Source organism: Haliotis cracherodii, unplaced genomic scaffold (assembly GCF_022045235.1).
Source record: "Haliotis cracherodii isolate W230 unplaced genomic scaffold, xgHalCrac1.p SCAF_2, whole genome shotgun sequence".
Taxonomy (NCBI): Eukaryota; Metazoa; Mollusca; class Gastropoda; order Lepetellida; family Haliotidae; genus Haliotis; species Haliotis cracherodii.
Genome location: NW_027266275.1, coordinates 27775142 through 27788757, shown reverse-complemented (window position 1 = coordinate 27788757; position 13616 = coordinate 27775142). Strand labels below are relative to the sequence as shown.

Below are 13616 nucleotides of genomic sequence, written 5' to 3'. Positions count from 1 at the left end.
ATCTTTCAAATAAACGAGAACAGTGGAATTGTTTCAGTGAAAACAAGCCTGACAACCACACCCATCAACGACTTTACAGTAAGTATGAAGAAGCCTCATTCAGTGAATATATGTAAGGTGTTCAGATAAGTTTTAACCAAGTTTGTATCTAGGTATTTACTTGCAGAAGTCATGATAAACAGGTAAGTTTTCCTTCTTGGTTCCATTTGTAGTCTCACTGTTCTGTGTTGATTGATTCCAGGTCCGTATTGTGGCACAAGATGGCGGATCCCCTCCACGGTCTGCCACAGCACTGCTGTATGTAACAGTTACAAGAAACTTTGCACGGCCACTTTGGAGTTCTGCAACTTATGCGACTAGCATCCCAGAGACAGCCCCAGTGCTTGAGAATATCCTGCGTGTCACAGCCACAGATAGCGACGCTCAGGTATTGATTACCTCCCTTGAAAAAATCCAAGTTACTAATGTGTTTAAGTTGTAACCTTGCATCATCAAGTTTTGAACATTATTACACTTCAGCCCCCCAACAATGAAGTGTCCTATGAGCTTGTCGGAGATGCCATTCAACTGTATTACTTTGAAATTGTCAGTTCCACTGGCGATATCCGCCCCAGACGTCCGCTCACACTGGATACATCCAGAAGAAGTCGGTTTGATGTGAGTTGTTAAAGGAATATGACTTCCATATACACATATTAATCTGCTTTTGTTGGATTTAACCTTCATTCATTTTTCTGATGTACCTACCTGTAATCATGCTATAATCGAGTAAGATCAGAGAGAGATTTCCTCAATGTCATATCACTCAGTACTAAGAATATATGGACCTTTTGAGAGTTTGAACTTGTTTGTTTCAGTTTGTTGTGAACGCTCGAGACAATGGCAGCCCACGTCTCAGTGCTGCATTCAATGCCTCTGTGACAGTATCAGTGTACAGAAACAACAATGCCCCTCGGTTCATCCAGGATCCCTACTCCATTACAGTAAATCAGGGCCTAGGCAGCGGCACGGTGATCTCTGTCAGGGCAGTTGATGATGACCCTACTGTAAGTGAAATCACCATGAATATTTGGCAACTATTAATAGCAAAAAGACTGATCTTGATCCTGTGATCATTAAATAGCTGTAAGTGCATTGTTTTGATGGACCAAGACTTACCCTTTGACAACTATGACAGGCTATGATGAACTTTTGTAACAAGATCATTGAGTAATGTCCATATATTTCTTCTGTGGAATAACTTATTGCATTTTAATTCTTATATTCTTTACTTGTGACATACCTGTATTAAATGTAATATTAATAAATATATTAATAAAACAACTGAAGTATTATCCTCTTATAATAATAAATCACTCTTTACATTATTTTACATCATTAATGAAACTTGAGGAAATTTACTGTTTTCTTCCATTTTATTTTTGTCAGAAGGGGTTGACATTGTCATATATTCCATATTTCCTTCACAGACTGAATTCAACCAGATCACATATTCCATTGAGGGTCCAGCAAACGCTCTAGCTCTGTTTACAATCGATGGGTCAGGCAATATTCAGCCAACAAACCCTGCAGCTATCAACAGTGCCTCCCAGACAGGTTATAAGGTATTTGTGAAACCTAGTATCCCATTTTTACTGATAGGGACACTGCATAAATCACACAGGTGTCGGAGTCGTGTCATAGTTTGCAAGTGTCAAACTCCGGGGGTACTGACTTTGAAACACACTACCTGCAGTTCCCATTATGTAACGATGAGCAGGAGGGGTTGCAGTCGTAAGGAGTCTGTTTCAAGACTTAGATCAAATATATAAGATTATACTTACTTTAAGCACTTCAAAACGTTAGTCATTTTTTATTCAAGACGTGTTATACATTCGACATATTTGCATTTTCTTGATGTGCAATCTTACAGATTTATGTACGAGTCGAGGACAATGGCAGTCCCAAACTGTATGACTTTGCCCTTGTTGAACTCACAATCAACCGGAACCTCAACCCGCCAGTCTTCAACCCAGTCAACTATGAAAAGGCCATTCTGGAGACCAGGCCAGTTGGAGACGTTGTTCTCAGAGTGACAGCTTCCGATGCTGATAACCTTGTAAGCGTTGGTTATATTTTTAAAATTTAAGCTGTTAAAAAACTGATATATTTGTGTCATTAGACAAACTCTATCTCTTGTGAAATGAAATATGTCCTGTAAGAAATTGCAACAATAAATTGATTCGTCAGTCCTTTGGTGTGGTGAAAGATTTTGAAACTGTTTTTTTTAGCTTTTGATTCCTGTGCAAGGGCGTGTAAACTGTCTGTTTGGTTAAAGGTCTTCATAAGCATCAGCTTAAGTATTATAAATTGGATTATCCTCAATAGAATATGAAATTGAACCACGATTTTATGTTACGATGTGTGTCATGTGCAGGGTTTATGAAGAGTCATCATGTTTTCAGTCAGCTACAATGTATCAACGTTTGCCATATGCCTCGGATACCTTTATGAGGTACATATATTTTAGCCCTAAGACAAGTTCAGTTGTATCAACGACATATACGAGGTAAGGTGTCATGAGAGTCTGTGAAGGTAAATGAGACTATGTTATCCATGGTTAGATTGTGTACAGGTCGCCAGTGCATTGCAGGAGAGCTACACTTACTATTTGTGTAAGTGGCGGGTGCTACTGCTAGATTAGGACATTACCTTTCCGCGAACGCCTGGTCTCATCACTGATTTACAGTGATCCATTTATATATTTTCCAGCACTATGTTGTCTTTTACGCACAAGGGAACCTGTTGCGGTTGATAATCAAGACTGATTGTTTTGGGTTTGGATGTATTTCTTAGACAGATGGTGTAGCTAAAGTCAAAACGTTGATGACTACCGTTGATGTGATTGGTCTCACAACAATTTCCACCAGTGGCTTTGGTTGTGTTGATAAAATGTGTTAACATCTTCTTTTTCCTTTCTGGTGTCCATTGTGTTACCTGATTGTAACCTTGATTTCTATGCTCGATGAATGTTTTCCAAGTCCAAATTCACTCACGACTAGTGTTATAAGTAGGACAGGATATATGAACTGCTTTCGAAAACAACTGTTACGATTTACATTGATTCATGAGTATAGAAATAAGACTTCCGTTTTGTTTGTTGACTTTTTTGCTGTCCGTTGTGACAGATTCATCAATATAAAGAGTCGTGTACATAGAAGATATTGAAGGTTTAATATCTTCTTAATCCAGGCCCCATACAACACTGTGCAGTATGAGATCAACAGCCTCCTGTCCAGTCCTCTTGGACGCCTGTACTTCGTGGTGGATCCAAACACTGGCGACGTCAGCCTTAGGTGCTATCTGGAATCGGACACAAGTAACACTAGTGTATACACAGTGAGTTAAATCACCACACATTAATAAAAAGCAGAAAATCACATCAATTTGGGTATAAATATAAATCTAATTTTGCTTATTCTAATTGTCAATGTCATAATTATCAAGAGATCCCGTACAGATCCCGTACAGATCCCTGGTCTGTAATGTTATGCTAGATAACAGACCTGCAATGTTGGTAAGTGCGACATAAAATAACACTCATTTGTATCGGCTCTTCATCTGTCCCACTATCCACTAAAAAACACCGTGTCCCTGCCTGCCTGCAACATACTGGTCTGACTCTTACTAACTTGCTGATGTAATTTGCATGGAGATTATACAAATGTATTTTGATTATACTATTAGGTTGCAGTTTTTTAGCAACATTATATTTTGCCTGTTTTCCAGTTGGTTGTTGATGCAGTAGATGGAGGTGGTAGAAGGGCAAACCTGCCTGCCAATGTTAAAATCACCGTGGACAGAAAGACACCGCTGCAGCCACCTAAGGACAACAATACCATGTCACTCAGAGCCTCTGTCTGTTGTCAGGAACCTCTACCACCGTACTGGGGTGGAAGCAGTAAGACTTATATCACTTAGGTACTCGGCACCAAAGGTACTCGAGTTCCATCATATAAAACAATGATATTTAAACAGTCACAATTTGCTAAAAACTTTAATTTACAATACTATCTGGTTAAAATATGTCATAAGCGTCTTCATCTGTCCGAGGTAGATTTCCATGAAGAGGAAAGTCTTCACGCATGCAAAATATATTCTGTGATTATTTGAATTCCAGCTGAGCACATTACTATCCTGATACTGTAGTGCTGTTTTTCAATGTTCTGAAGAAATCAATTTTAATAGGTTGATATTCTCGCTAAAGGGAACGACCATAAAATTTGCTAAGGAAGTTCAAATCTAGAAAGTGTCAGTCCATCTATCCACGGGGTCCGGTACATGTCAATGAATGAGTTGGATGGAAGTGTGTGTCTGTGAATATATATTTATCACTGTGTTCATGTTTACATGTATTATTCGTATTTTTGTTGTCAGTTGTCAAACTATGCTTCGATTGATAATTATATATTGATATCAATATTATATTTTACAATGTTTAACACATATACCTTTTCTTCAGAACAACTGTTTTGCTCAACCATTTCCAATGCTGTTTTTGCAGTTGACGCAGACAATGTGCAATGGTAGAATATAACTGTATGTGTATTCTAGTCATTTGTGTATTCAATCATCTTATGCACTGAGGGAATACAATATCGGAATACTAAATGTGTATGAGGAAACAAGTATCATGCAAGGGGGATATTTATTTATTTATTTATTATTTTATTTATTTATTTATTTATTTATTTATTTATTTATTTATTTATTTATTTATTTATTCATTCATTCATTCATTCATTCATTCATTCATTCATTCATTCATTCATTCATTCATTCATTCATTCATTCATTCATTCATTCATTCATTCATTCATTCATTCATTCATTCATTCATTTATTTATTTATTTATTTATTTATTTATTTATTTATACGTTGCTATTCCTGTGCAGTTTTGAATTAGGTATTAAAACATACACCATATATGTTTAACTTGCAAAGTCACTACCATAGGTCTTAACTACTAAGTAAGATGTCAGATAAATTAGAAACATTGCTTGCTAAGAAATTGCACAATGTTTGATTCTATCATAATGTCATTGCTAAGAAATATTATCAAACAGGTTATACTGTAGGTATAAAACTGACCCTTTGCCGTAGCACTGTTTTTATCATTATAAATATGAAAAGAGCTTTGTCGCTTTTATGTAACCCTGGGCTTGTTCACTTCTCTCTTTTTTCAGGGATCCAATCATATGATAGTCAGCGCTATTTTGCCTTGTTTACGCCCAATAAACCCTGCCACTCCAAACTATCTCGCGTAGGCTGATATCACCATGGCAATCTGGAGTAGCTTTAGGACTCAAATGTTTCATGAATCATCACTGTTGCTTTCTACAATTAACTGCGTTTTCTCTTTTCTGATAGAGCATCCATGTATCAGGTGAGTCACATCAAATGTCACAGGTAAGCGTAAACGTGAACCAAGGATATGCCACACCCTGCCGAAACAATGGACATAGCGCATCCTAATAAAATGCCTATGGGTAATGGCGGCAAAGACAAAGAGTCGACTCATGAAATAGATTGGTGAGCTGGAAAATATACGGTGGGTAACATACTAGTATATGGCCCAAAGTGATTACTTTCGTCAGTTGAATACCATAAAGAAGCATGGGTTCCTGTAATGTATTCACAAAGCCAGCAGTATTGGGGCAAATCAAACACACTTAGAATTTGTTCAAAGTTCAACCAAAAAGGAATCTGCTGATAGAATGCCAAGGGGAGCCGTGCTTCTCGATTATAGCAGGTCATATCGGGGCCTTCCTCACGTTCAGCTTCATTCAACAGAAAGGTAAAACATGTAAGTTATACAATTATAGATAAAGAAATAATAACATGAAAGTTGATTCATCATCTAAATTTGGTGTATGGTAGTGTATTAACGCTCGTCATACTCATTTGAGAACACTGTGAAACATTACAGATTTATGTGCGGACCGAGGACAATGGCAGTCCCAAACTGTATGACATCGCCCTTGTTGAACTCACCATCAACCGGAACCAGAACCGGAACCTTCTAGAGACCAGGCCAACTGGAGACGTTGTTCTCAGAGTGACATCTTCGGATGTTGATAACCAGGTAAACGGTTGTTGTAAAGTCAGTTGCTGTCACTCAGACATAACCAATCATTATCATGTTACCAACTGCTGATTGTGTCAGAGAGTAGATATTTGTTTAAGAAATATTGTTTTTATTTCATTATGTCCACTATTCACGAGCTAGTTCTAACAATCATGACATTGCAGCTTCGGATCAGATAACTGAAAAAGCGAATGTGGCATGCACGACACAACCGCGCGTTTACAGTGTCAGTAGGTTTAAGGAAAATGCATTTATCTAAAATATGTGATACACCCTACCAGAAAGAAGACACAACTGTAATATATCAGTTAAGCATAGATATAGGCAATAATTCAGAACTCCGTTTTTCAACGTCCACATTTGATAAAACATTTTATTCCTTTTTTTTCAATATTTTGTACAGGACCCATGTGACCGATCGAAAAGGAGTCGCCCTACCTGTTTCCTGACACACCTGGAGGCATCCCTAATAATTAAAGTGTCCACACTCTCTCACACACGCGAAGGGCCCCCATTATTAAACACGTGAAAGAAGTCGACTTATGAGAATAGGATGGTTGATTGTGTGTCAACGTGTATGGTTGTTCATTACTTCAGTCACTAGTTTGCCCGACCCGTGAAGATCCAGGTTAGAATAGGCCTTTAGCAACCCATGCTTGTCATAAGAGGCGACTAAAGGGATCGGGTGGTCAGACTCGCTGACTTGGTTGATGCATATCATCGTATCCAAATTGTCTTGATTCTATTCTTTACAGACCGCCGTCACATAGCTGGAACATTGCTGAGTCGGCTTTAAAAAACAACAAACAACCAGTTTTCCTTGTCAAGATTTGTTTGTTTACAGACCGTAACTAGCTACAATATAGCTGAATACAACATTAAAAACGCATTCACTCAGATCTTGTGTACATTGTTTATCTTATGAATTTATTTACATATTTGTAACCCAATAAACAATTGTTGTTAAATTGTTGATTGTTGTCTCTCAATATAAGGATTCCTGTACATTGATGAGTGAGTGAGTGAGTATGGTTTTACGCCGCTTTAAGCAATATTCCAGCAATATCACGGCGGGGGACTCCAGAAATGGGCTTCACACATTGTACCCATGTCGGGAATCGAACCCGGGTCTTCGGCGTGACGAGCGAACGCTTTAACCACTAGGCTACCCGACCGCCCCTTGTATATTGATGATTATTTAGTCTCAAGTAAACAAGTACTATAACCCAGAAGTACACGTGTCAACCTTGTAACACTGTCCAATGTAACTGTATAGTCATCTCTTTTCCAAACATCCGGTATCATCATTGTAATTTGACGCTACATGTTCGCCACTTAAAGACCACAAAACGCCATTTTCTTTGGGACAGCGTGTTTCAAACGCTTGTCAGACCTCACCCAGCAATATCTACCTAAATTCTACCTGTAATCACACTGGCCCCATACGTTCATTTAGAAGACAAATACTGTGTGTGTCTATTTCCGGGATTTTATCGAGTATTTGCATCCTGGAAATTTTTATCTTTGAGATGAATTTCCAAGATGCAAATACTCGATAAAATCCCGGAAATAGACACACATAGTATTTATCGACATTTAAAACCTATTGTTATCGATATTGTAAACCTATTGCTTACTTCAGGGAATGCAAATCATATTTTCACCCTTTGACATTTGGTCATGTGACCCAAATTAGCCAATCACAACACAGAACACACTTTCTATAGGTTTACAATATACAGCATCTATCAACAAATTGCATAATACTCTTAATTCGCATCTATATCAAACACTCGTTTCCCGCGATGGTGCCGAAATCATTGCAAAACACAGATATAGCCTAATTCATGATACCAGTAAGGGCCGATAGCTATTTTAGCTCTGAACAAAATGCAAATAGAATGTGTGGGTGATAATTTTGACACCTTTGGTGATATTTTCCTTTTTCTCCGTATGTTATATAGAAGCATCACTACATTAATTGTTTGATCTTGGTACAAGTGACATATTAAATAATGCCACAAATCAGGCAAGTATGTTAACTGAGGAAGACATTTGCCTAAACCATGCATCAGTGCTATTAACTTTTGACGTGACTCCAAAATCTGAAGACGATGTCCATTCCTCTTTTGTACTGTGGTGACCATAGATATAGTGACATACCTATCTTCAGCGGTTCAGGTCAGTTTGTCGAAAATGAAAGCAAATGCCGTCTGATGTTTACTGAGAAAACAATATATAAAATTCTGGACTCTTTGATGACATCTATGTAAAATGTGGGGATAAGACATTGAGCCAAGAAGAAGGCATCCCCATGGGCACCAATTGCGCTCCCCTTTCTTTATGCATTTGAATGAGAATGTCTGCTCGGATTGGCAAAGTCAAAACAAGCTTAATTTGGCCATGACATTCAACATAAGCTTCAGGTACATTTGTATATCGATGATCTGATGTCGTTCAAGAAACATCAAATACCAATTCCCTTTCACCGGTTTACCCGTGGATGGACCTCTGTGTGAAAACCACAAGCATGGCGGTTATAAATTGATTGAGCCACTCCATCATGTCACTTAAGATTCTGTGTTTGTGCCAAAGCTGGGCATCCACTGGCAATATGTTGGTCAGTCTCAATAAATTCATTGCATACTCTACATTTCATTACATTACATTTTGATGCAAAATCACACATTGACGGTTTCGAGTCGGAAGTGACTGGGCCTGAGCAGCAAACAGAAAGCCTTCTGTTTCACTTTTCAGGCCAGCAGACTTCATCCAAGCGAGGGGGTCCGCAGGGTTACTGATTGATCCTCTCCACACACTGCAAATAAATTCGATGCAGTGGTCGTTCATCAGATAGCCTCTTCTTGAAAAACTTAGTCTGGGTGATTTGATATGGCACTTCACTTGGTTGACACTTATTCTGTACCGTCCAGCGGTACGGTACCATCAACAATATCAACATTGATATTGAGATTATGTCCCACATCCTTTGCTCGTATAAGAAAACTGTGGAATGCCTTGTTTTCATCATGAGTCTTCACGTGCTTCACAAGAGGATCATCAGAGAAATAAATGTGTGTAAAAGTGCACAATACAATTATATCATGAAGAGCCTCCACGTTAATTAAACCACGCCCTCCCATTATGACGCGACTGAGGGAAGAGCGAGGGTGGTGAGATCTATTGTCTGACATGATTCTTCATGTAAGGGTGTCAATACCCTGAATTTCTCGTTTCATCCAATCAACAGGACCAAAAGAATATGAAAGGCGATTACAGCATCAGTATTTGTGGCTTTGACTTGACTGCGAGCGTTCAGCTCTGAACTCAAGATTTTCAAGTGCATATGTGCGTGTACGTGTGCGTGTGCATGTGCATGTGCGTGTCCGGATTAATAGAGATTACGTCATGAGTCAAAGAAAACAAATATGAGTAACAGCTTCTTTGTTTACCATAAAGCCTAAAGCGGAAAATCACTGACTAAGACCCTTTTCACCCAATGTGTATCACAAATAGATCAATCAAAGCAGGGCACTTTCGACATCAAGGGCCAAAAAGCCTACTTGACTGGCTACAAGTGTTGGAACGGCAGTAGTTGTCACACCCCAGCTTCACGTGTAGCCCTGTAGATTTATAGTGGGGGGTTTCTAATTTGAAGAAGACATCCCGTCTATGCCATGTCCATGTTGAATTGCCATGGTGTCGTAAAGAACAGAGGGCACGGGTAGCCCAGTCGTCTGAGGCGCCACAATTCGGTATGTAGAATTGCGTCCCTATTCTTGAACCTATGGTTGTGGGTTCGAATCCAAGCTCCCCTAATGTTTCTAGGATTGTCAGCACCATACCCATGCCCGTGGCTGTCCCCAATGTGGTAAACGTCTTAGACCTGCATCACTTCGGGATTTCCTCCTACATTAAGCTGACACGTCGTGTTATAGATGGAATGCTGTTAAAAGCGGCGTTAAACCCAACTCACTCACACACGTTAACAATATATACTGGAAAACGAGTACCGCTTTGTATTGGCACGAGGGGCAAAGTCTGATCCATCAGCTGGCAAGTTATATGAATTCGGGTTTATGGGATTCCAAAGGACTGGTTGACTACATCCCGAAAGGTCAGGCCATTAATGTAGATATTATGCTAACCTGCTTAGCTAACTGTGTGTGACTTAATCGGTACAATTGTTTACCTTTCCTTTGCAGTCAATCTTCCAATTCAAAAAAGGGTATTTATTGATAATTGATGATGATGAGATGAGAATGAGAATGGAGATGGAAATGTGAATGGTAGTTTTGATCTAGGATGAATTAACATTTATTGTGATCCTTACAAGGAGAAAGGCTACTACACCAGTGAGGTTCAGGTACTCCATCATCGTTGGCAGAAGTGTGTTGACCTCGAATATTTTAATATCGTATAATTGGAAGACTCTATTAATGAAGTGTACAAAGTAAAACGAATGTTACCTATCTTTCCCAAATATCAATGTCCAGCTATATATCTCCTAGTGTAACCAGTGTATATACCTATCACCGTCCTTGCAACTTATACCCAGCTATCTCTCGAACTATACCCCGTATGGATGTTACCTATCACTTCCCTTCTCTTGAATATCAGGTTATCTCTTGAAATGTTAGTACGCTTACCTCAAGGGGCACAACCCGGCTGTTAAATCGTTGTATAAAAACAACCGTTCAAGTGTTTTCGTAAAGGGCCATTTAACCGATGATTTCCTTATCCATAGCGGTGTAACGCAAGGTTGCTGATGATATTAATGACCTGAACTGTGGTATCAATATTGATGGGTCTATGCTGAGTATGCTGTTATATGCCGATGACATCGCATGAAGACTCACTTTGATAGCGCATGCTGCATTGTGTAGATAACTGGTGCAAAAAACGGCGTTCAAGCATTCATATGAAGAAGACTAAAATTGTCCACCGTAGAGGGGCGGTCGGGTAGCCTAGTGGTTAAAGCGTTCGCTCGTCACGCCGAAGACCCGGGTTCGATTCCCGACATGGGTACAATGTTCGAAGCCCATTTCTGGAGTCCCCCGCCGTGATATTGCTGGAATATTGCTAAAAGCGGCCTAAAACCATACTCACTCACTCACTCACTTACTCCACCGTAGAATGCAATCTGTACACCAATCTAGCTAAGTTTTTAAATGTGGAGACGTTTGCTTAGAATATAGTCATGCCTATAAATATTTGGGTCTTTGGCCATATGAGCATTTAGACTTATATTTTACAGATATGGAAATTGTAAAATCTGCAGGAAGAGCACTCAGCGCCATAATAGGTAAATTTAGATCGATTGGCGACATGCCTAACGAGATATTGAACTGTGTATAATAATCTTATCCATCCCATTTTGACATACGGTTCAGCTGTATGGGGGTTCTGAAAGATGCACCAATGACAATCAGAATAAGGCATGTCGGTTTTTCTTTGGTGTGGGCAGAAAATCTCCTGATCTGGCGATCCGAGGTGAGATGGGCAGTGTTTCGTGTTTCACTGAACAACGTATTGAAATTATTCGGGGTTTTCCTGGAGAGTATATACTGTTCCGTTTTATCGTATCATTAGTTCTAATAAAATTTGGTCTTTAAGATAGAGAGAATGGTGTTATCAAATTACAAAACACTCTTCATATACCACATGATAACATACATTATTGTTCGTTTCCTGATATTGAAGAAAAACCACTAAAAATATGATTGATCACGAAATGTGGCCAAGAGGTCTTGGGATATCACAGGCTTAGTTAACGGTAATAAGCTTAGGACATAACAGGCAGTTCAAAACTACCCTCTTTCTATCTGTGGAGCCTTACATTCGCACTGTTATGTGTAGATCCCAACGTGGTACAGTAGCCTAATTCAGATGTGGAACTTTGACATTAGAAGTTGAGGTTGGTAGATTTACTAGACACCTTTAGAAAATCGTATATGCAAATACTGTAAAGGTCAAACTGTTGAGGATGAAGTACGTTTCATAGCAAGCTGTGATCTTTATTCAGACATTAGATATTCGTTATGGAGATCTGTAACTGAGGTGTATCGTAACTTCCCGAAACTATCACGTGCTGACCAGTTGAACATTTTAATGCGTTCTGATGCCATTGTAAAATTCCTGGCTGCCTATCTTTCTATGATGTTTAGACTAACGAAATCGTTTGTGTTATAATGATCTCTGTATACTGATATTTAATATGTACATGTACATATTGTGAAATATTTACGATATTTATAGACGTGTAATTCGAAGCATGTAATGCTACGTTAGTATGAGTACGGAGACATGTAGGCGGTTATGCATGTAGTTACAGTTATAGTGGGATGGATGTAAGGGAATGGTAGGAGGGTGTATGTATGTAACCTAGAATACGGATACACGAGGGCGGATATAGTTATAGTTCGCTGGATGTTGGGGAATGGTGGGAGGATGGAGTCTGAATGTAAGCATGCGCATGGATCCATGATGGCTGACATAGACATAGTCAATATGTGGTAGGGATATGGTTGGGAGAGATGAATATGTGTATGTGTCTGTCAGTGTGTGTGTGTGGGTGTGGGTGTGGGTGTTGTGTAAAAAGGTGCCCTTTTACAGTATGACACGTACCAATCGTTGTTGTAAACGAAGCCGTTAGTGACACCAAGAGCAACTTCACAACTTCCCTCTTGTCTCTGTTATCAACAGAATAAACAGAACGGTTGCCTCTTGCAGTAAGTTTCATTTACGTTATAGTATTGCTGCCGGTCGGACATCACTGCAAGAAAACATGAAGACGAATGGGAAAAATCAGAGACGTTCAGTGGATATCTTTGAGTCGGGTGACCTATTCACAGGAAGGGGAGTTCGTCCACTGGTAAAGAAAAGAAAACGCACCAAATCCAAATCAATCCAAAAGATGAATGTCAAGACAAAAGCCTCTCGACAGGCTAAACCCAAGCTACAAACAAAAATCCTGTCTCAGATGGAAGCTACAATCAATCGAGTAAAGGCTGAAATATAGGCTGAACGTAAAAGGAAGAACCCGCACACGCACGCACGCACGCACGCACGCACACACGCACACAGATACGTACTCACACGCACGCACACACACACACACACACACACACACACACACACACACACACACACACACCACACAAACACACACACAAACACACACACACACACACACACACACACACACACACACACACACACACACACACGCACACCACGCACACACACACACACACACATACCCATTTTGTTGATCGCTTTACTTTAAGAAAGGTTACAGAGTGAGAGATGAATGTTTCGAGAAGCTGGCTCGATGACTGATTCACTAACAGTTTAAAGGGTATGTGAGTTTACAAATGCAACAGATTTCATATATTGTTAAGAGAGCAAATATTTTAGTATATTTGTCATGATGAGATATAACAAATAAACAATTTCAAATTTTAAGATTCAGTTGCATTGTAATAT

At 39.3% G+C, this 13616-nt stretch overlaps 1 protein-coding gene across 1 annotated transcript; it reads left to right on the top strand.

Moving 5' to 3' along the window:
* The first annotated feature begins 84 nt into the window (after window positions 1-84).
* LOC139467547 (protocadherin gamma-B1-like) lies at window positions 85-3960 on the top strand. Its single transcript, XM_071249081.1, has 8 exons — window positions 85-102; window positions 242-427; window positions 520-657; window positions 858-1046; window positions 1470-1604; window positions 1913-2098; window positions 3232-3378; window positions 3769-3960. The coding sequence occupies exons 1-8, from the start codon at window positions 85-87 to the stop codon at window positions 3958-3960; spliced, it is 1191 nt and encodes a 396-aa protein (XP_071105182.1).
* The last annotated feature ends 9656 nt before the right edge of the window (window positions 3961-13616 follow it).